General features: G+C 43.6%; 2 protein-coding genes across 5 annotated transcripts in view; both read right to left on the bottom strand.

Annotated features, from left to right (window-relative positions):
* Positions 1-7,446, bottom strand: part of GRHL2 (grainyhead like transcription factor 2) — a 160,773-nt gene extending 153,327 nt beyond the window's left edge. For 2 of the 4 annotated variants that reach the window (XM_059394940.1, XM_059394941.1), the window contains exon 1: positions 7,083-7,168. In XM_059394940.1, coding sequence (XP_059250923.1) covers positions 7,083-7,102 — 20 coding nt within the window. In that variant the 5' untranslated portion in view covers positions 7,103-7,168. Of the gene's footprint in view, positions 1-7,025; positions 7,169-7,285 lie in introns of those variants that run through there. The other 2 variants (XM_059394943.1, XM_059394942.1) reach the window with 2 other exon arrangements.
* Positions 7,447-15,292: 7,846 nt separating this feature from the next.
* On the bottom strand, positions 15,293-16,393 carry LOC132013218 (annexin A2-like). Its single transcript, XM_059392933.1, has one exon. The coding sequence runs from the start codon at positions 16,376-16,378 to the stop codon at positions 15,359-15,361; it is 1,020 nt and encodes a 339-aa protein (XP_059248916.1). The 5' UTR covers positions 16,379-16,393; the 3' UTR covers positions 15,293-15,358.
* Positions 16,394-17,317: the final 924 nt, after the last annotated feature.

Here is a 17,317-nt window from a genome sequence, read left to right as displayed (position 1 = left end):
AAAGAAAGGTGAATCTGAACTTTGGGGGCCTTCCCAGGACCTGTGAAGCTGTCTGAGGGACTCCCAGGTACAAATTGTTGTTACTAAGCAACCAGTAGTCTTCCTGGGCCAAAGCAAAAATTCCTATTCAACCTGTTGCTGCTCGCTAAGGAATTTTTCCTGGACAAGTTTGCCAAACCAATCACTACTCGATGCAGCTTAGACTTAAAGTTGTTACAATCGAGCAAGCGGCAATCCCTGAATACCTTTAGAGAAGGCCCACACCCTGATAAGAGGCCAAGTAGCAAGCGTGAGGACTCTAAGCAACTTAGGATAAGGCTTTTCATATATTAAGAATGAAATATATGTTTACTCCAAAGTAAACATTTTCTAAGGTTAAACTCAGTGGACTTCAATTAGATAAAACAACATCATCTCTGCCACCTTAACTCTTAGCTCAGGTAGCAAGGTTGGGGTACTGATGCTCAGAGTAAATGCTAAGAGAACTCAGCAAAGTTTACAGACTAAAATAATAACACCAAAAATCAGATTCACATTTATCTCATAAAAGCTGTGCATGTGTCAATTCCCACCAAGTAATATGAGAGGAAAAAAAAAAAAATCAAGAAAGCAGCATTACGAGATAGACCAAGGAAGAAAGGTTGGGAAGCAGGGAGGGAGAAAATGTTTGGCTCCAACTAGGAAGGAAGAGGGAAAATATTCTTTATCCCAGTTGTTCACTGCTTAACCAGAAATGTGTGGCCAGTTATATCAAAGTCACAAAGAGAACTGAAGCACTTGCTTGAATTACCTAAGCCTTCAAAAAAAAAAAAAAAAATTTAAAAACCTAACAACAAAATAATAATCTTGATTAAGTTATCTATAGATTTTAAACACATAGTTCTTGGGTTATTGAGTATTGTTGTTTGAATGTGCCTATGTATGTTTGACTAACCTAACCACTTGTTTAAATTCTCCTTTTGACTTTGCAGAGTCTAACAGAAATTGCTAGATATAGTTCCTCATTAGCTGCTCCAACACTTCTTCTTAAGCCTCCTAAATCAGATGGCACTGGGCCCATTTGGGTGGCCTGATCCTGGCAAATAGTTTAAAACAGGACCTAATTACAGGACAACAGGAGGTCTAGTACCACCTTATCAGGATAATACTTAAAGCTACCATCAGTCCCAGAAATGAAACTGCAGCCATCACCCCATTAAATCATTTCACCAGGGACCAACATCAGATCGGAACTTGTGCTACAAAATAGATACTAAATTCAATGAAATGATTGTCCCTGGAAAAATGAACACTAGGTTTATGTTCTAATGTGAAACTGCAGAAGGTCAAGGCTGACCTTTTAACTCTAACCTAGCTCCCTATGAGTGGGCTCCAGCCTAAAATCTGAACTTGACCCTTAGCTGCGGACCTAGCACGGGACCAGATGGGTGACATCATTCCAATTTCAGGTCTTTAGCGGCTCTGGAAAAATATGACCTGTCAAAAGGACCCCATTTTCCCAGAAGGGGCAGTTCAGCAAAATAATGAAAACAAACAAAACTGACAAGAGGCCATAGCATTCTAAAGCCAAGTTAAAATTATATCAGAAGCTGCTCAAACAGGATAGCACAAAGAATATAAAATAAAGCTTCCAGGTTTCATTTCACTGACATGCTGGATAAACACCTACGAAGTGAGCATATAAATTGAATGTATTATGTAAAGTCACATTGAGGGCACCTGGGTGGCTCAGTTGGTTAAGCAACTGCCTTCGTCTCAGGTCATGATCCTGCAGTCCAGGGATCGAGTCCTACATCGGGCTCCCAGCTCCAAGGGGAGTCTGCTTCTCCCTCTGACCTTCTCCCCTCTCATGCTCTCTCTCACTGTCTCTGTCTCAAATAAATAAATAAATAAATAAAATCTTTAAAAAGAAAATGTCACATCAAACACTCACTTAAAGCATGATCTAACTAACTAACTCTATCATAAAAGGTACATTAAAATGTAGCTGGCACAATTTTTTAAATTCAGGTGCTCTATCTCCTCTGGCTTCACAGCTCTGGGGCGAGACCCAGGAATCTGTAGTTTTACCAAATGCCTCAGGTGGTATTTTTGTAATCAAATGAGTTTGAAAAGCAATGATTTAAACGATTTCTTATAGAGATTTCTATTATTAAGCACAATACACATACACACAATAGTGTATTTATTAGGCACATATGAACATTATTAGGCACATATATACATATGGCACATATATAACTCATTTTTTTTAAAATGTATTTATTTGACAGAGATCGCAAGTAGGCAGAGAGGCAGGCAGAGAGAGAGAGAGAGAGAGAGAGAGAGAAGCAGGCTCCCTGCTGAGCAGAGAGCCTGATGCGGGACTCGATCCCAGGACCCTGAGATCATGACCTGAGCTGAAGGCAGCGGCTTAACCCACTGAGCCACCCAGGTGCCCCTTCTTTTTTTTAAGTCAATCCAAATTTTCATCTTGTTGTCTAGCATCTTCTTATTTTTCAGGTAGGTTTTAACTTCACCTGTATATAACTTTACTTCATTGACAATACCAAGCTAACCAAAGCATACTGTGGTGTCTTACTTCCACAGTTGATAAGGCTGTTCTCTGAAAGATACAAGTTTGCAGAAACTGAAAGAGGAAGGAGGCAGAAAAGGCAAGCTTCATTTTGCAGGAGGCTACCATCAAAGGGCTGAGACAGCTGCTAGAGTGGTAGGTTCGATGAAGGCAGGGTGACGGAGCAAACGCCATCTGTACTTGATCCCGCCTCTTCAGTTCTAATTCCCAGCAGTCTTCTAGGATGTGTGTACTTATTCATCTCTAAATTAAGGAGTGTGCAGAATTTAATCCGTTGTAGGGAAGAGAACACAAGACCTTAACCATTAAACTGGTGATACTTCAGGAAAGAGAGAAGACTGATGCCATTAGCTTATTATTTACTTACCTCTCCATTTAGAAGTATGATTTTGTCTGTTTTTGAATATAAAAATACCTGGACTATTAAGGAGACTATAGATTTCGTTAGTTTACTTAATTATGTCCCTTATTTACAGGCTTGTTTCTGAATATTCTTAGCACTTGCCCACCCCAGGGTCTTTGCACCTGCTCTTCCAGCTGCCTGTACTCTTGTCCCATGGATCTTTAGTGCTTGATCTCTCTCTTCCTTCAGGTCTCTGCTCAAAGTTCAGCTCATTAGAGAGGCCATCCCTCCACCTTATATAAGATAGCTCCCATTATTCTTAATCTCTTTAGCCTGCTTTGCTTTCCTTCCAATCACTTATCACCCTCTAAGGTGTGACCTATTCCTTCTTGATTGATTTACTATCTGTTTCTCCCACTACTAGAATGTAAGCATTGTGAAGGCAAGGACTCCGTTCTATTCGCTAGTGATTTTTTTAAAAAAACAAATTGTTGTTTTAAGCCACTATGTTGTTTTGTTTTGTTTTTAAGATTTTTTTTTTTTATTTGAGAGAGAAGGAGTGAGAGAGAGAGCATGAGCAGAGTGAGGGAGAAGCAAACTCCCCACTTAGTGGGGAGCACAACAAAGGACTGGATCTCAGGACTCTGGGATCATGATCTGGGCCAAAGGCAGAGGCTTAACCAACTGAGCCACTCAGGACACCGCTTGCTACTGAATTTCAGTGCCAGGATCAAAGCCTGATATATAGTAACACTCAAGATTTATTGGCTGAATAAATGGATAGATATTTTTAGTGATTTGAGGAAGATATGATTACTTAATATTTGTGATATTAAAATATATTTTCTACAGCCCAATGGAAACAAATATGCATATATAAAACTAAAGAGTAGAAAGTCTAATTTAAATGTTTTATTCCGTTACTTGAAAGTTTATACCATGCAAAATAGCTATAACTTTGAGCATTTTGTTTCCTTTCTAGAATAATGGCCAGACTCCTTAAAGCACGTAAGATTTACTAAAAGAAACTGTCCTAGACAAAAGAAGGGTGAGTAGGGAGGAGGATTGAGATATCATGATCTGATGAATACATCATTATATTCACTTATGTCTGTTCATGTCTCAGCTTCCATGAGAGGGTGAGCCCCTTAAGGACATGCCTCACATCATACACCTTTTTACTCTCTCATAATGCCTATCTGAATGTGTTGCAAATAGTCTGTAACCAGAAAACATTTGTGTAATGAACAATATCTGTGGGTATCATATAAAATTATATTCATATATGTAACATTATGTTCTCCCCAAATATATTTTATATATTTTGCCAAAAAAAGTTTCTAAATCTCTCGTTGCCTTGCTTGCATACACAAGCTTGCTGACCAATATCATAAATCTTCAATAAAATTTAAGGGGGAACAGACAATCTTCAAAGACAAGCTGTCCTAAAAATACTTTGCTTTAAGTAGTGATAGCATCAACATTACAGAACATAAAAAGCAGAACGTTTCAATCTGAAAAGTCCACAACCACAAAAAAGATGATGCTACTTCAGTCCAGACTTGCTACCTGGAATGATCTTCTTATGCTATCCGAAAGATTAGCTAACTTTGAGGGGTTTCTGGAAAAATATCCTGTGTGTATTCTTTTAGGTTGCTTCTCGAAAACAGGACTTCTAGGTGGATTTACCATGAAGCTGATAAAGCAAGCTCAAGCTTCAGGACTCTTTCCGCACTCCCACAGGAAGCCCCAATAACTTGGTCTCCTGATCTTTTTCGAAAAGCCCACACTCCCACCCCACCTAACACACACAATTGCGTAAGCTTCAGGCGGGTGAAACCCGGACCCACCCTCCGGCCCTCCATTGGAATATTAACACTAGGAAAACAAAGCTAGAATTCCCCAAGAAAATCCAAATATCATTTATTAATTTCAAGCATATCTCAATAGTCCAGGCAGAGACAGGCAAGTCCCACAGTCTTTTGTAGGTATTGGTCTTATTGGCATTACTTTTCCCAGAATACAAAATTAACTTTTGGAAAGCAAGACTAGATAAAAGCTACTCTCATTAAACAGAAGTACATGTAATCCCAAATAGTTATTGCCCATAAAAACTAAGTAACGCATCGTAGTGAAACCAGATTGTTAACGCAGAACTTATTTTCAATACTAAATAAACTGTCTGTTGGTGCTAGGTTTAACAAGTTAAAATAAAGATCGACCCGTTTTAATTCGGAATTCATCTGAATCACGCTGGACTACAAAACTAACCAGTGCAAGGGAATGTAAATCATGCGATTTAATCAAGGAATTGCAAGAAGTCTTATCCGACATTCACTAGGTTTGCAACCATTTTTGACACACGAAGAGCAAAACAATCAAAAATTTTTTAAAATCCTGCTGTCATCTCCGGCTTTTAGCTACTGAAGTTTTCAAGCTCGAGTACTGATTTATCCGAGGCTACGGAGAAGTGGGGGGAGGGGCGGGCATTCGCCTACAATCCCACACCTTTCTATTCCTACTCCTACCCTCTTCCAGCGTTCTTAACACCAGTTCTTCCCCTCCGGTTCACACCAAGCAATGAGCTTTCCGTTGGTGGGTAAAACTTGAATCTGGTAGTGGTCTTTGGGGTTTGCTGTTGTTGTTGGAAGTATGACAGCCTGTGTTGTCAGAAACGCCTACTCCACCAGCGGCTGTGCTTGGAGGACGGTCCACCCCTCCACCCCTGGGCAGGGCCTCAGGGCATTCCCGTTGCCCGCTCACAGTACGTCAATTCTGGGCCACTCCGGAGAGGCACCAGCGGCCTTGCCCCGGCGGAGACACCCTCGAAATGGCCTCCCTGGGGTGGCCACAACCCCAGAGTAAAGTTACCAAGAAAAGCAAAAAGGTGGCCCATACGCGCTCTCAAGAGGACTCAGCAGCCAGCTCCCAGACCGGAGCGCGCCCGAGAAGGGGGAAGGGAGTGTCGCCACTCAATCCCGAGAAAGGCCGCGGGACCCACCTCCGGCTCCCTCCCGCGCCCGCCCTTGGCCCCACCTCCCCCTGCTAGCACAAAGCCGTCCCCGAGGCGGGGGCCAGGCCTGCGGGAGGCCACCGGGACGCCACGGGACCTGGGCCCGGGTGACCCGCGCGGCTCGAACCGGGCGGGCCCAGGGTTCCCGTCCCGGACGTTAAGGACGTGGTTGCCCGCGCTGCCTTCGAGGCGCGGGAAGCCGGACGCGGCCGCCCGGGCCCTCCGCCTCGGCATCCCGGTCACCCGAGAAGGCCCGGCGCGACCCACGCTGCCCCGCCAGCCAAGCCCGAGGTGGCGGCCGACCCGGCAGCGCAGGGCCGAGGGCTCGCGGGGGCGTGCACGCGTCGTCGCGACGTGGGAGAATCGCTAAGGGCCAGGGGCCTCTCCGCGCGCCCACCGAGGTGCAAACTCGGGGCCTCCAATCAATTCCCCTCACTTCCGTAGGGCTAGGGCCCTGTGCTCCCGCACCTGAGGAAGGCGACCAAACAATGAGGGGGGGGGCATGGCGGGGAGTAGGGGGCGGGGGTGCGACCCCCCGCGACCCGGGCCGCCCGGCGCCTCGCCTCCCGACGGGGACGCACACGCGGGCGCGCACACACGCACTCTCCTGCCCCAGGACGGGAAGATGGCCGTTTCTGCTCCAGAATAAAGGCTCTTTGTTGCGCTCACACAAAAGCAGCCAAGACCCGCTCTTCTCGCAGGCCCTCTGCACAAATCGAAGGAACTCAGATGAATTTCCAAATGGCCTCAGAAGCCTGCAGCGGTGGGAGCGACTCAAGAGAGGGAGAATAACAGGCCTCCCGCCCTCGTCTCCCGAAACCCCTGTCAATATGCAAGTATTCGCCCTGGGAGGCGGGAGCTGAGATCACTCGCAAGGGAGGAAGGAAAGAGGAAAACCTACTTTTACTATCAAGGCCCAAAGGGGGTATTAAACATTCACATTCTTGTAGGGTTTCTCCCCTTACCCAGGGTAGAAACATGATCGGGAAAAGTCGGGATACACCAAAAAGAAAAAGAAAAAAGAAAAAAAAAAAAGAAAGAAAAAAAATACCAACAACAGCAACTTAAAAAACAAAAACAAAAACATAACAAACCAGTTGCCATCAGCCCAAAGTGGTAGTAGAAGCAGCCGGCGCGTGTGATCCACTTACTTGTCCGACTCTTGTGACATGTTTGATCCAATGAACTCGCTCCCCTTTTCCTGGAGCCTCAGCCTCTGGTGAAACTGGACTTTCAAGTCTGTGCAGGTGAAGGTGTGTGAGAGCGCCCGAGATGGCAGAACAAGAGCTACAGGTAATTCTGCTTTTCCGTCCCCCCTCACCACTCTCGCTCGCTCGCCCGCTCGCGCCCTCACCTAGCCGGAAAGGTGGGATAAGGGGGGGCCCCCTCACATGGGGCCCGAGCTCGGAGGCGGCCGGGCGGCGCGGAGTCCTCCTGGATCGTGGCAATGGGCAGCCACAGAGCAGAAAGTGGCGGACTTGGGCGGCCACAGGTAACTTTCTCGCAAGGAGCTGAATTCTTTCACTAAAGGATACAAGCCCGAGGGACGAGCTGCGCGGTGATTGGCTGCGAAGCTCCCTCAGGTGAGCTGCCATTGGCAGAGGCGCGCTCAGGTAAGGCCCTTCTCCAAGTGCAGGTAACTCACTCCGCAGTTTACCTGAGTGGAGCGGCGGCACGCTTGCAGCTGTGCAGCAGCCCGTGGGAGCTGAGGCTCAGGGCTAGGAGCAGACTTCACGCCACGCTTTCGTTCTTCCCGGAGGCCGGCCGGGTGTGTGTGTGGGGAGGGTAGGGGCTTGGAAAAAAGCAACACTTGCAACCACTAGGGATTGTGGGTCAAACGGAAGGCCTAAGGAGAGCTGAACTAAGGTACCCCAAGCCAACCGAAATCAAATGCGCAGCATGACCACAAGGCTTTGAATACCCACTTTAAGAGGACGTTTGACATTGTCAGAAGAGTGAGGGACTGAAGTTTACTTTGTGCTCCATGGGGGGCGGGGGGAGGAGGACACAAAGATTGCCGAGTCTGTTGTGTAATTGCATTTTTAACATTCTTATCCAGAGCAAACACTTTTCGTGTCCCGATGTGTTAAAGATATCAGGTAGATTACAGGTTTTCACATAGAGGAGCATCCTTTCATGAGCTAGGCAGATGGAGAGTGGGATGGTTTTGATGGCGTGAGAAGATCTGGGGGGAAGAGACAGTAAGATGGCCTAGGCCTGTCTCTTCTATCTCAACTCAAGACTGGGATTCCAGAGCTGCAAACAACCACTGAATCCCTTCTATAAACCTGTTGTCATTTGACGTTTCCAGGCAGACATCAACATTTACATTGTAATTCAATAGAAGCAGCGACTACAAAGGTGCTTTATCCTTCCAGCTTAATATGGTTGCTATGGAAACAATTCAGGATGAAACTGACGTATTGAAGTCAGTTTGTGGTTCTGTGTCTCCTGGTTGGGAACAACACAAATTATCAAAGGTTTCACTTATAACCTCTTGTTCCTAAAGGATATTGGTGAAAGGTCTGACAAAGAGTCTAGTCCACACATGTGAACCATAGAAATAAGGAGGGCATGGAAGGTATATCATATTTTATTTCAAGTTAATACTACATTGCCAGAGATGATACCCAACTTCTATTTTAATCTTTATGGATCAGCTGTTTTCCTGAAAACTGCATTATGAGACAAGGTTTGGTTGTTTCATGTTTCATGCTCAGCAAATGAATTTAAAAATTTTATGCTTAACTTTTAAAGCATAAGCACACACTTTTTCGAGATAATATAATATTTTAAGACAAAACAATACCCACCTTTTCTCTACCTTCTTAATCTCCTTTCTAGAGGCATCCACATCCCACTTTTAGCCATTTCTGCTGCCATTAGCCTGCCCATCTCCTCCACGTTCTCCTCCTCTTGTTCTCCTTCTCCCTTCTCCTTCTTCCTATAGAGATTTTATTTTTAAGTAATCTCAACACCCAACATGGGGCTTGAACTCACAACCCGGAGATCAAGAGTTGCATACTCTTCAGACTGTGCCAGCCAGGGGCCCTGACCTTCCTGTTTCCAAATAATTTATACTGCTATCTTTTGATTTATCCAGTTAGATATGGTGCTTCGACCATCTGTTGCCTCCTTTAGATAAGGATTTAGCTCTTTCAGACCGCATACAGTTTTCTCTTCCACCATTTTTCCAACAAAAACTTTCCCAGTTTAGGGGTAGTACGTAGCTGGTGACTGCAAGTACCAGTGACAACAGAGCCAACTAGTGTACTGTGGTTGTTTTCTCTCTTATAAAACCTTTAATCTGTTTAGTTAGCTTGTTATGCACCCATCCTTCTATTTTTTCTACCACATATGTATCAAATGACAATCAAATTTATTTTCCAAATGATCAAACAATTCCATTCTCCCACTCTCCACCTTCCCCCCCAAACATCCTTCTAGAAGTCCAGTCCTCCTATTCCAAAGGAGATGAATTTCTCTCAGGACGTGCTGTTCAGTTGTCATTCCTGGGACATTCCTTCATCTGCAGAGCAAGAACCCCATTGCTTTGCCCTGTGCCTTCTTTCTTGGTTTATTGCTTCGTCGTTTTTTTGTTTTTTGTTTTCATGGCACATATTCCAGTAACAACCCAAGAAAGGGTACAGAAGGCAAAACTTGAAATGGCTTTATTTGACCCTTACTTTTGATGGAAAGTTTGACCAAGGATAGGATTCTAAGTTGAAATTTTTCGTTCCAAAGTTGATAAAAATTGCTCTTTTATAGTCTAATAGCCAGTGTTTCTATTGAGAATTCCAGTGCCATCCTGATTCCCATTTCTTTGTAACCTGGAATTTTTCTTTCTAGGAACTTGAAGAACAGTCCCTTTATTTCTAATATTCTGAATGTCATAATTATGCTCCTTAGCTCTCTACTATTCTAAAATCTCACCATGTTGAAGGCTTCCATCAAAGGTCTGCAAACCTGTAACACTCCATTCATACTTAAGAATGAGGTCATAAAACCTCACCAGAAACTTCATGTATGAAGATGGGAAGGAGTGGGCTTGCTGTATGGTGATCAGGTAGAAGCTCTTCTTTCCATAGGTTCTTCTTTTCTTTTGGGCTCTTCATTTTCCAAGGAGAAATATCTGCAATCTTTTGCCTTAGGGGACATTCTGGCACCTGATATTCTGGAAGCAGTTCAGAGAAAAGGGTTCAAGTGAGTTATTACTTACTATGCAATTTTTCATGTTCTTTTCTTTCCTGTAGGTGCCTTACCTGCCTTTCTTTGTGCCTGGCATACAAGTCTCTCTGCTGTTTCTCCAGCTGGAGGTAATCACCTGGCTTCAAGAAATGGGACTGGTGACCTGAACATCTAACAACTCCAATTGCCCACATTCACTCAGGCCCCTATCTTTTGCCTCTTCTTGACTTCTGGGATCTTGGGGCCTTTCATCAACATCTCCCTCTGATGATCTCTGGACCTAGGGCACTCTGAAGCTTGATAGCATATTTAGCTCTTTTTGTAGTGACCTCTAGGATGACAGTAGAGTGTAGTTTTTGCTGTTGTGTTAAACCAGTTTCTACTGTTCCATCCACCCCTTCTTGCAGACTTGGGTTGAAATACACATTTTGCAGGTGATCCCTCCTTCATGCCCTTTGTTCTTGTTTATTTATCTTTTGTGTTCCTTTACTGTCCTTTTTAGGAAACAATGAAGATAAACTAGTGTGACTCAATCTGTCATCTTTAATTTGCAGCCATTTAAAAAATTATCCAGGGATGTCTATGTGGCTCAGTTGGTTAAACATCCACCTTCAGCTAAGGTCATCCCAGGGCCCTGGGATGAAGTCCCTCATCAGGCTCTTAGCCTGCTTCTCCCTCTGTCTGCCACTCCTCCTTCTTGTGCACATGTGCTTTCTCTCTCTTTCTGTCTGACAAATAAATAAAATCTTAAAAGATATATATTTTGTAAAAAAATTTTATCTGAAAGCTTTTATCAAATTTGTCACTCCCAAAATTTTTGGTGCAAACAAAATCAGCATTTATAGCCAAACCTTTCTTTTTATTGGTCATTGTGATGGTCAGGATTCCTTTCTTCTTCTCCAGCATTATTCCATTCTCAAGCTAGTGATTGCTTATATAATTGTTGACCACTGTTTACAATTGGAGCAATTATGACATCAAAAAAAAAAAAAAAAATGAGCCTGGAATTTGCCACAGTATTCATTGAGGACTTTAGAGTTTGATGGTTACTTTAGGTGGCAACAACAAAGTAAATTTTCACAAAAAAAGCTAGTCATAGAAGAGTTTTGTTTATAAACTAAATTATTTCACTTATAAGATTAAAGTTATAGTTAAATTCACAGACAAGAAAAAGAGTTATTTTTATTATCATTTTAGTAGTAATCTTCAGCATCTATTATGATGGTTAATTACACTTCCCTAAAGTAAAAAAGTTCAGTATTTGATACTAAATTGTTGCCTTATTATGGTGAATCTTGTATTTTTTATTTTTAAAGATCTTATTTATTTGAAAGAGAGATGGAAACAGCACAAGCAAGGGGAGGGAAAAGAAGAGGGGCAGGGGGAGGGGCAAGGGAAGAGACAGGGAGAAAGGAAGAGGGACAAGGAGACTCTCTGCTCAGGGAGGAGCCCATTACAGCTGGATCCCAGGATCCTGAGACCGTGACCTAAGCCAAAGTCAGACGCCTAACCGACTGAGCTACCAGGCACCCCTGTGGTGAATGGTGAATCTTTTATAGTGAGACTTTGGGAGAAGGGGGCCACTTCTGCAGCATCTGGGCACAAATCTCAAGTTTTAAAGGGTTACGGTTCTAATGACACAAGTCTAGCTGCTGCTTGTTTGCCCACTACAGCTTGACTGTCTTTGAATCTACTGCAGAGCCATATTGTTTTACACTATAAAAACACTAACTTGTTTGATTGGCTCTTATCCCCAAGAAGAAACCTTGGGCAGGATGAAATGTACCTGAATTTCTGAATTTGAAATCAACATAGACATTTATAACTTAACAAGCTGAGCATCAAAGAGCCATTTCCTTGCAGTTTGGGGCCACTTCTGTTTTCTATAGTTGCACGGATAGGTGTATTTGCCTGGATCTTTACCAATTCCATGAAGGCTCTTGAACTAGTAGTGTGGAATTCAGCTGGGAGTTAGCTGAGGTTTGCATATTTCCTTTGGGATACCATATGTTTTTGTTTCTTGGACTGGCCATCAATAAGTCTTTAGTTAAAAAAAAAAAAAAAGTGGTCCTGTTAAAACAGAGTGTATTGAACTCTTGTGTTTATCTCTACTTCTTCCCACAGTCCCACTGATAGAAGAATAAGAGAGGAGATGAGAATGTTAAAGATGAGAAAGAAATCTGGGGAGTGGAAAGTGACTAGAGGAGGAGAGACTTAGCTGAGCTAAGAGAGATGAAACAAGCATCCGAGCATCCGTAGACTCTATGGATCAAGTCTGGTCCGCCTGCAGAACCTCATGAAGGTAGAGTGATCAAGTTTCCTGTTATCATTGAAGATGGAAGTAGGTGGTAGGGCTGAAAGCAGAGAGACTGATTCAAAATCCGGATACAAAGCTGGCAGGCCCCTAGGTCCCCAGCCCCAGCAGCATAATCAAGCTCCCATCTGTATTGGCTTACTAGGGCTGCCATAACAAAGTACCGCAGACTATTGTGGCTTGAACAACAGAAATTTATTTCCTCATAGTTTTGGAGGATAGAAGTCCAAGATTCAGGGCTTTGGCAGGGTTGGTTTCATCCTAAAGTGTCTCTCCTTGGCTTGTGAGTGGCCATCTTGAGGCTCTGTCTTCAAACAGTCTTTTTACTGTGAATGCGTATCTATGTCCTAATCTCCTTTTCTTTTCTTTTTTTTTTTTTTTTTAAGATTTTAAAGTAATCTGTACACCCAGTGTGCGGCTGGAACTCAGAACCCCAAGATCAAGAGTCTCATGCTCCACCAACTGAGCCAGCCAGGCATCCCCTAATCTCCTTTTCTTATAAGGGCATTAGTCATATTGGAATAGGACCCAGCCATAGGACTTCATTTTGACTTAATTTCCTCTTTAAAAGTCCTGTTTCCCAATACAGTCACATTCTGAGGCACTGGGGGTTACAACTTCAACATATGAATTTAGGGGAGACACAACTCAGTCCAAAACCCCATCCCTCCTCCATGCTGGCAGGAGACAGAAGTGTCAGGTGGAACTTGGCAGACTTTTGGCTAGGGGACATCATCCATCAAGAGTGAGGCATTAGGGACTCCTGGGTGACTCAGTCACTTAAGCATCTGCCTTCTGCTCAGGTCATGATCCCAGGGTCCTGGGATGGAGTCCCATCTAGGGGCTCCCTGCTCAGTGGGGAGCCTGCTTCTTCCTCTGCATGCCACTCCCCCTGCTTGTGCTAGCTTTCTGACAAATAAATAAAATCAAAAACGAAGAGTGAGGCATTGGACCTAATAGCAAGGAGATTAAGTGAAAGGCCGTACACTCATCAGGGAGACACCATCTCCTAGCTCTCTCCATCCAGCTTGGTGAACCCAGAGCCTAACTTATAACACCACCACCCATGCCTCCCCAATCAGTCAGCAAGTTCCATCCTCACACAGGGAACTCCTAATAAGCTTTTTATGGCACACTCTTAAATACATATTTGAGGCCAGGGATCACCATACATTTGAGAGAAGCCTCCAAAGTGAAGTATAAAGACCAGAGCAAATATGAGAGTGATTTTGAGGTAAATAACACAGGGATAGGATAAAGATTATCTAATTAGTATATCAGAAATTATTACAGTCATGAAACAAGAACAGCATACTATTTAAAAACAATAAAATAATCACCAGAGATCCAAAATGAGTTTGTGGGCATTGAAATATAAAAGCTGAAACAGAACCTTTTATTGATAGAATCTAAGCAACCTCCTAGAAAATAGGGTAAAAAGACAGCAAAATAGGCAATAAGAGAGAAGAGATAAGAAAATTGCAGGATCAGTCAGGAAGGCCTAATATGTGATGAACAGGTGTTTCAGAAAGAAAGAATGGAAAGAATGTTGGGCAGAAAGCTTTTAGAGGAAAGACAAAACACTGGTTTTGAGAACTCAAGCATTATGTCTTCTGACTGATCTGACCACGTAGTACTCAGTACAGTGGATTCTAAATGACGTAAGTTTAAGCAATTATGATTAAATTTCTGGGCTGACCTTTCCAGAGAGTAAAAATAAAATGAAAAGAGCAGAGAAACTTCTCAGACACAAAGACTCAAGGATCAGAATATATTAACTCTCTCAACAACATTGCTAGCTTGAAGATACTGAAAGCCATACCCTTGAATAACTCTATGCCTAGACAAGTTCTTGATGATGTATAAAGGTAGAATAAAATTCAGTTCCAGGAATGCAGAGTTTCAAAGTGCCTCTCGTGCACTCTTTCTCAGAAAGATTTTGGACAATGTGCTCCACTAGACATTAGGAGAACAAGGCAAAACCAAGAAAGAGGTGATCTTTAAGACTCAGAAAACAGGAGGAGCAGTTCGAGGGAGGTCAAAATGGTGGCCTTGTTACAGGCTCAGAGAGCAGTGAAACTCTTTCAACAGAGGTCTCTGAGTGGTGGTAGGGGTGGAATCCAAAGATTATATTTAACATTGTGGAAAGTTATATTGAGAAATTCTTTGAGGGTGTGGAAAGTCATAACAATAGGTACAGAGAAAACTAAGTACATAGATAGCATTCAGTAGCTCCAGGAGAAAAGAAATCATACAAGAGTGGAAATACTATCATACTAATCCTTGTACCTACTTGGTCTGATAGCAGATGATGTTCGTTTAATCATAATAATGGAATTACTGAATGATGATTTACTAAAACTGATGATAAAATGCAATCAGGAAGGTGGAAGGAGGAAGATAGTGGTGTGTGGGAGAGGAGGAAGTGGAGGTTATGACGGAGGGTGATACCATCATTTACTATAACTGAAAGTCAACAGTTGTTGCTTAAATCTCCTAAATCAAAGACTAGCGACATAAATAAGGAGTCAGGAATGCTTCGAGCTGCTAGTTACATCAAGGTTGATTAACCGTGGTTTAGAAAAATAAAATTTTGTTTTCTTCACTCTATTTTTTTTGTTTGTTTATAAAGTAAAAATTCAGTTTATTCATCTGTTTATGACACAGTACACAAGAGGCAAAGTGTTTCACATCATAGATTTCACTTCCAACTCCTTGGAATGTTCATCTCTTTGGCCAAAAGGAGAGACTAGACATGAGAGGCAGGCAGTGCTTAGGCAACTGCAATAAGGATGGGAAGCGGGTGATACTAACGCCATCCCTGTGGGGATGGGCACAAGGGGACTTTTAGTCATAAGCTATTTCCTAGAATTGTTAGCTGGAAACAAAGGAGCACCATTCCTGGATGCTTAACCGTCGTGGGCCTCAGTCATTCCCACCACACAGGTACAGCAGCGCTTTCTGGTAGTCGCCCTTCGTGTCTTGCTGGATGTAGTAATACAGAGACTTGCCATACTTTCTCTTGAATTCAGACCTAATTTTCAACAGGTCCACTTCACTGCGAGAGACCATGATTCTAATCAGAACTTTATCACGAGTCCCCTTGCCCTTCATGGAGTCGTACAGCTGGTCAGCAAAATACAAGGGCTTATTCTGAATGCACTGGACCAGGTTTAGGAAAGCATTTTCCAGGTCTCCTTTGACCTCCTTCTTGAGGCTCTCCAACATGTCATAAGGGCTGTAGCTCTTGTACCTATCAAATACTTTCTGGAGATGACACACACTGTGCTCAGTCATGATGCTGATCCTCTTGGGTACATCAGTTCCTTTCCTCTTCACTCCGGCATCGTAGAGATCCCAGGCATCTTGGTCAATCAGTTCATAATCAATGACAGAGCCATCCTCTGCTCTTCTACCCTTTGCAAGGGCAACCATCAGCTTGCGGAAGTCACCAGATGTATCAGAAACGATGTCCTTCTCCAGATCAGTCTTGTACATTTCCTTGTAGACTCTGTTAATTTCCTGAAGCTCTTGGTTGGTCCTTGAGCAGATGATCTCAATGAGGGAGTCCTCATCAGTCCTCAGTCCCTTCATGGAGGCTTTCAGCTCAGAAGTGTCATATTGAGCAGATGTTTTTAATAGGTCCAAAATCACTGTCTCTAGGTGGCCAGACAAGGCTGATTTCAGCGCTGATGCAAGTTCCTTTTTGGTCCTTCTCTGGTAGGTGAAGGCAATATCCTGTCTCTGTTCATTGCTGCGGTTGGTCAAAATGTTGACAATGATGACCTCATCCACACCTTTGGTCTTGATGGCCGTTTCAATGTTCAGAGCATCATGCTCAGCATCAAAATTGGTGTATGCTTTGACCGACCCATATGTACTTGGGGGCATGGAGTGATCCCCCTCCAAGCTGAGCTTGCAGATAACTTCATGAACAGTAAACATTTTGAAGGAAGCTGGGCCCAGCGCTGAGTGCAGCAAGCGTCCCCAGTTGTAGAGCCCGTTTTCTTCACTTTAAAACAAAAGATCTGAAAGTTAGCAGCTGCTTCTGGTGCTCAGTTTCGGCATCTCTGAGATTATCTTGTCCTTTTTCGTGTGGACACAGATGATCCCTTCAGCTTCAGCCATTATGTCTATGGGTAAGGCCGTAAGAAGGGGAAAGAGTTGGTGTGAGCCTCAGCGATGCCATGTATCAGGAAAACAATCCCAGCACTGACGTTAGAAGCCTCCAGGATGCCTTCCTGCCCTTGGCCAAAACTGGGTCACACAGTCACCTTTCTCTGCTAGGGAGGCTGGAAAAATTCGTATCTAGCTTTCCCAAACTCTAAGGCGGGGCATGCAAGAAAGAAAAAAAAGAGAAATGTATTCTGGGTCAGCCAATCAGCATATTATTTAGAAATATGGAAGTAAATGCTAGAATTTAGAAAAGAAAGCTCATAAAAATAGGTTGTCTCTTAAGAGTGGGATTGAAGGGGCGCCTGGGTGGCTCAGTAGGGTAAGCGTCTGCCTTCGGCTCAGGTCATGATCTCAGGGGCCTGGGGTCAAGCCCCGCATCTGGCTCTCTGCTCAGCAGGGAGCCTGCTTCCCTCCCTCTCTCTCTCTGCCTACCTCTCTGCCTACTTGTGATCTCTCTCTGTCAAATAAATAAATAAAATATTTTTTAAAAAAGAGTGGGGGGGGCACCTAGGTGGCTCAGTGGGTTAAAGCCTCCGCCTTCAGCTCAGGTCATTATCTCGGGGTCCTGGGATCGAGCCCCGCATCGGGCTCTCTGCTCAACAGGGAGTCTGCTTCCTCCTCTCTCTCTGCTTGCTCTCTGTCTACTTGTGATCTCTGTCAAATAAATAAATAAAATCTTAAAAAAAAAAAAAGAGTGGGATTGGACAG

Source organism: Mustela nigripes, chromosome 3 (genome assembly GCF_022355385.1).
Source record: "Mustela nigripes isolate SB6536 chromosome 3, MUSNIG.SB6536, whole genome shotgun sequence".
In the NCBI taxonomy this organism is placed as follows: Eukaryota; Metazoa; Chordata; class Mammalia; order Carnivora; family Mustelidae; genus Mustela; species Mustela nigripes.
The sequence above is the reverse complement of the archived record's forward strand: the minus strand, read 5'-3'. Positions and strand labels throughout refer to the sequence as shown.

Bases quoted from the DNA above. Each gene is read 5' to 3' on its own strand.
- LOC132013218 (XM_059392933.1), bottom strand. From the start codon at position 16,378: ATGTTTACTGTTCATGAAGTTATCTGCAAGCTCAGCTTGGAGGGGGAT.